The following is a 6037-nucleotide window of genomic DNA, read 5'->3' on the forward strand; positions in this document are numbered from 1 at the left end:
TTTAATTGTATGCTTCTTTATATGTCCACTAATTTCTTACTAAGTAATACATTTGCATAACCTGTATAAATGCAATTACCGATGCACTTTTACTTCAGTTAGTTTATTACTGCAATTGTTGGTGTAACAGAGTATTTTATACACGGTGGTATTATACATTTGATTGGCAACTTTTGTTCCTCTCCAAAAAACACGTTTTACAAGTATTTGCATTTATTCTGTTATTACGGATTTTTAGCCTGAGAGGTTGCTTTAATATTGTGCAGAGTGACACATCTTTCCACAGACAATCATTTGGAAATTCCTCCAACAGTAACGTAGCCACGGCGACCTGACGTAATCTGACCATAGACTGTATATATAAAGAATCTGACCAACTGACCTCTTTTTTATCCGCTCGTGCAGGAGACGAAATAATCCCCCTGCAGACTTCATATGGGTGTTGAGAGATGTATCCATAGATCTCTTAATTTTGCTCTCAAAGTGCACCAGATTGATACTTTAACTTCAATATTCTTCATTGTAAGGCCTTTAACAGTCGCGGATGTGTATGTGCGTGTGGGGAGTGTTGCAGTAGAAAATTCCACTGTAGTGCCCAGTACCTTAATGAGAAGCCCTACATGTTTGAGCACCCTCTAAACGTCAAGCTACCCCACAGCACCCCCAAAAGAAAATCTCTGGCGCTGCCACTGTGGGCTAAACCCGCTAAGCCCCGAATGTTTCCAGGTCCAGGAAACGCCCCTGGACAGCACGATGGTGTTCAGAGTGGGTTTCTTAATTTATTTCAGAAGAAACTCAATACAAGAGTCTAACTTTGTACAAAATAACACTCATCTAAACAAATAAAAAAGTATTAAATATACCAAATCAGTCGCCACAAGAGCAATGTTTTCCCAGACAAGCTGGTTTACTTGCAAACACACAGACTTGCAAATTATTCATCTGCTAGGCTAGAAGCATGTTTCTTATTATACATCCATGGTTTAGACTCAGCCGGGCTAATAATGGCACTAGAAGAAGAAAAGATAACACTGCATTTTAAGTAACTGTTTTGAATTGCTCAGGAGGGGGTCCGGACTGGATGCCAAAGCTAAAGGAATGTGGGTGGAGTTGTGGTGAAAGTATTCTCTGTAGATGGCATCCAGACTATCCCTCTAAACATCCATGATACTATTCCCCACCCATTCTACTGATAAAGCATCCTTCTATCAGTGTCTATCGATAAATCTGTGACACATATTTCCCTAAAAATCACCACGTTATGGTATCTTAACTCTTTTTTTCCAATTCCTAGTACTTGAAAGGATATCAAAAAAGCAATTGAACTGCTACAATCAAGTTCCAACACATTCCTGACATGATATGCACTGTAACTGGTAAATGCCAGGTTTGTTTGCTGTGCCAAAAACAGTGCCGAAACCCGGGATCGAACCAGGGACCTTTAGATCTTCAGTCTAACGCTCTCCCAACTGAGCTATTTCGGCCGTGAAACTGTGATTTCGCAATTCTAAAATTTATTGTCACCTAACATAACGTAAGCGTACTTTTTTTTGATTTTGTAATACTACATACTCTACTGTGACATACAAAAAAGCGTGGATAGAACATTTACCAGTGTTTTAGGTTAACATTGTGCCTCCATTTGGATCATTTGTGGAGCATACCATACCATGACGTAGTCTTGACGCCCACATAGCGCAGAGGCTGCTGGGAAGAAAGGTCAAGAATCGAGGCACGGATTCACTGCTGCAACAAAGATTATCACTTTATACAACTAACTTATCCGACTGAAGGAAAATACTTTGTGATTTCACACGAGACACGTGATTCTTGCTTTATAAGATACAACAGACAGTACATGAGGTTTTTATATTTACGTTTATCTTAGTTTCATTCGGTTTAGCTGCCGTTAGCTTGCTAGCATTAGCAACTGCATTGTTATTGTTTTCGCTTCACTAGCGTCCATAAAGCAGATGCCCCGAGGTCCGCCGGCCGAGCCGAGACAGGGGTCCGGCCAGCCCGGGTGATGTTGTTTTGTCCGTACCGGGAAAATGGATGAAAGGTCCAGCAGCAGCATCAGACACCACCGGGTCCTGATCGTCCTGCTCATGGTGTTGCTCTTTGGCATCATTATGACCCAGTATGTGTGCCCCAGCAGGTCTGAGTGCCAGATGCTGCACCACCTGGGCTCCTGGTTTAAAGACGGGGCTGCAACTGGTTCCAGGAGCGGTGGGGGCAATGAAATCCAGGACGGGCTGCAAAGGGATCCGTACATCGCAGAAGATGGTGCCCTGGTTCGCTTTATCCCCCGATTCAATTTCACCCAGGCCGATTTAAATCGTGGTGTAGACTTCAACATCAAAGGGGATGATGTGATAGTGTTTCTGCACATTCAGAAAACAGGTGGCACCACGTTTGGTCGACACCTGGTGCGTAATATCCAGCTGGAAAGGCCTTGCGAGTGCCACGCAGGTCAGAAGAAGTGTACCTGTTTGCGGCCAGGTAAAAGGGAAACCTGGCTGTTCTCCCGGTTCTCCACCGGATGGAGCTGCGGGCTTCACGCGGACTGGACCGAGCTGACCAGCTGCGTCCCGTCCCGCATGGACTCACGAGAGGCTCCCGAGACACAGCCCAGGTAACAAAGTGATCAACATTATTGATTTGTTTATTTGTTTTCCAGTTAATCACACAAAATGCCAACCTAGTTTTGGTCATAAACAAGGTGGTTTGCCTTACATCCCAAACTTTTTTTCTTTCTTTTTTTCATGTTTATCCAGTCAAAAGGAATCATTATTCTTCGATCAATTAATCGATCAATGTACTAATCGTTTCAGCTCGCATTCGCTTATCACAAAGTCTCTTTTTTTTTTTTTTACTTACCTACTTCACACATACCAATGATTTGCTTTAGATACTTAATCAAACCGATTGATTTTCAAAGCACAATGATGAGTACATCAAATGCTTATTTCAATAGTTAAACAAATAATCTACAGATTAATTATTATTTTAATAAAACATTTAAATCTTTAAAAATAACCATACAAAAATACCAATTACATTAATAAATAGTATAAAGGGCTAACAGATGAACAAAACATCGGCAAGTCCTAACAACATTTTACCATATGTGTATTATTAACAAGGTACTTATATACATATTTGATATATCATGGTTATTATCAACATAAGTTTATGGTTACAACCCCATCACAGTACTAACATCTTTTTTTTCTTTACAGTAGAAACTATTATTATATAACCATCTTAAGAGACCCAGTTTCACGCTTCCTGAGTGAGTGGCGTCACGTGCAGCGGGGGGCTACATGGAGGGCGTCCTTACACGTGTGTGATGGACGTTCACCGACGCTGTCTGAGCTGCCGAGCTGTTACTCAGGGGACGACTGGTCCGGCTGCTCCCTGCAGGAGTTCATGGACTGCCCCTACAACCTAGCCAACAACCGGCAGACCCGCATGCTGGCTGACCTCAGCCTGGTGGGCTGCTACAACGTCTCCACCATGAGCGACGACGAGCGCTGGGCGTTGCTTCTGGAGAGCGCCAAACGTAACCTACGAGGCATGGCCTTCTTTGGGCTGACCGAGTACCAGCGTAAAACCCAGTATCTGTTTGAGCGTACCTTCAATCTGGAGTTCATTGCACCCTTCACGCAGCTCAACGGCACACGCGCCTCCAGCGTTGATGTCCCATCTGAGGCACAACACAAAATCCTCCAGTTGAACCGATGGGATGTAGAGCTGTACGAGTACGCCCGTGACCTTTTCTTGCAGCGCTTCCAGGTGGCGAGGCAGCAGGAGCGCAGGCAGGCCAGGGCGAGGCGGCAGCAGGAGAGGAGGCGGCTCCGTGGAAGACTCACGACAAAGCAAGGGAGGCTGCTGAAGCCCACGGAACCCCCCCGTCAGCCAGCGAGCAGCTCTGCAGGCGCTGAGGGGCCACCGAGGGGGAAGGCTGGCGGGGACAATGTGGCGTCAGAGGTGCCGCTCCCAGACTGGTGGGACCAGGATGAGAACGGCACCATGGAGGATTACATGGACAATGTGGAGCAGTGGAAGTGACGGGAGCGAGCAGAAGGCTGTCTTAATACTATGTGTGCCAAGCTCTGCCTTTTCGGTTGTTAATGAATCAAAGTTATTTTTATTTTTGTTCACCATGAACAAATTGCACACATGTATTTATTGATACTGATTGTATTTCTTTGACACAACTGACATTCATAATGAATACTTTTTCTTTCACAGAAAGAAAGGCTGGTCTAGGTAGCTGCAAACCTTCCTCCTTCAGTGATCACATACACCTTCTGCACTGGTCTCCTCAGCACAGTTGCATACAAACCTTTTAGGTTAAGGTTGCCCTAAATTTGCATTAAATCACCACAGGGATCGTCTTATGATGTGTTTGTACTTAGCAATTTAAGTATTTACTCATGTTTTGCTAAGAGTCCTTAGTAGCCATTTTAAAAGGATCCATACCAATCTAGTGTGAAGTAATGTGTAGAAAATAAGACCATTGCATATTTTTGGTGATTGGAGAGGAGATATCAGAGCACACTGGATAATGAGCAAAGTGGTACTTTTGAAAGAGTATAGATTTAATCTTCAATCTCGTATTATATTAAACATTTTGGTAAACAACATGCTCATCTTCTGCACAGTTTTCGCTTTCTTTTCGTGTTATCTTTGCTTTCCATTTGGAGTAGTACAGCTAACCTTGAAAATAAAGCTGAAAAGTAATGTTAAAGGATGATCATGTGATTGAAGCTTAACCATTGTAACTCAAGTTAAATTTGTGCTGTGTTACAACTGTTACGACTACGATTACAGACCATGAAAGCCTTAGTCTGAACACTTGGGCAAGGAGTGTTATTCTTATCAATGAACACTTGAGATTAGAATAATATTTGACTATGGGACAAACTTAAGTTTGAAACTCAAGGTAGTTTATGCAACTTGGCACTGGCTTTTTAACACATACACTAATGTGATGTTGCTTGGAAAAAGGGGGTGTTTCTTTTATTTACTTTGTTAAAAAGAACAATGAACAATGTGATACTTGTTTCTATCAATAATGTGATACTGTTTGTGATTTACAATCTATATGTTTGCCAAATTGTTATCTTGTCTAAAATGCATACATTTTAAAATGTACCTGTGATTTTAAGTGTCTTTTAAGTAACAGCAAAGGAGAATTTTCCATAGATACCTCATTGTGAAGCATTAACTACTAATGTTGTAAAATGACTGAATGTGACCCAATGCTCAATCTTTTATATAAAATGCTTTTTCATGAATTGTTCTATTGTTCTATTCTTGACTGACTTTGATATCTTCTTTCTGTGTCTCAAATCCTTTTGTCCAATCATGTGCACCAAAGACTGCAAAGCTTTTGTATTGCACTTGCAAACCTCTGGAACACCAGCAGGGAGCGCTGATATATTCTAAACAATAAACATAATCAAAACATCCCGGCTGGAGGCTCCGTTCCTTTCCGAGAGCCGTTCAAAAGAGCCGTTTATTTTTTAAGGGGGCGGGGTTAATAGGTTTATCTGCGAAATAATCACTAGGATAATGATTGACTGTATTGCCAGAAATCTACTTTTACTCACAGAAAATGTATAACTGACTACATCTCTCAGCCAGCCAAACTACTACTCAAGCAGCATGCGTTATGCCATCATCTACGGCAAATTGGCATTCAGGAAAGAAAGTTCCCGTAAAGGCGAGTGGATTTATGACAGGCAGTGAACCAACGATAAAAAGAACGGCTCTCACCAAGTAGGACTCGGTTCCCTTCGTTCGTACCAAAGAGCCGTTCAAAAGAATCGGATTGTTCGCGAACGTCACATCACTAGGAGGTACTGCAGTGGTAGTTGACATCACAGATTCATCTAAAAAGACTGGTGTAATACATGTAGGATTTTCAACCATTTATAAGTGAACCTTCAGAGATTTAATATAGAAATAATCTGTGATAGCTGCTCCTAAGGTTTTAAGTAATAATTACCTTATATATATTTATACA

The 6037-nt window shown here is 42.0% G+C and overlaps 1 protein-coding gene and 1 non-coding gene across 3 annotated transcripts; one reads left to right on the top strand and one right to left on the bottom strand.

Annotated features, from left to right (window-relative positions):
• Positions 1–1411: 1411 nt before the first annotated feature.
• On the bottom strand, positions 1412–1484 carry trnaf-gaa. The gene has a single exon. It is a non-coding gene; the product is annotated as a tRNA-Phe (tRNA).
• A 229-nt stretch (positions 1485–1713) lies between these two features.
• On the top strand, positions 1714–5478 carry hs6st2 (heparan sulfate 6-O-sulfotransferase 2). Of its 2 annotated transcripts, none has more exons than XM_034138058.1 (2): positions 1714–2635; positions 3243–5478. In XM_034138058.1, the coding sequence occupies exons 1-2, from the start codon at positions 2052–2054 to the stop codon at positions 4072–4074; spliced, it is 1416 nt and encodes a 471-aa protein (XP_033993949.1). In that variant the 5' UTR covers positions 1714–2051; the 3' UTR covers positions 4075–5478. The 2 variants fall into 2 exon arrangements, with proteins under 2 accessions (XP_033993949.1, XP_033993957.1); XM_034138066.1 differs by having other exon boundaries at positions 3246–5478.
• Positions 5479–6037: the final 559 nt, after the last annotated feature.

This window comes from Trematomus bernacchii, unplaced genomic scaffold, assembly GCF_902827165.1.
Source record: "Trematomus bernacchii unplaced genomic scaffold, fTreBer1.1, whole genome shotgun sequence".
NCBI lineage: Eukaryota > Metazoa > Chordata > Actinopteri > Perciformes > Nototheniidae > Trematomus > Trematomus bernacchii.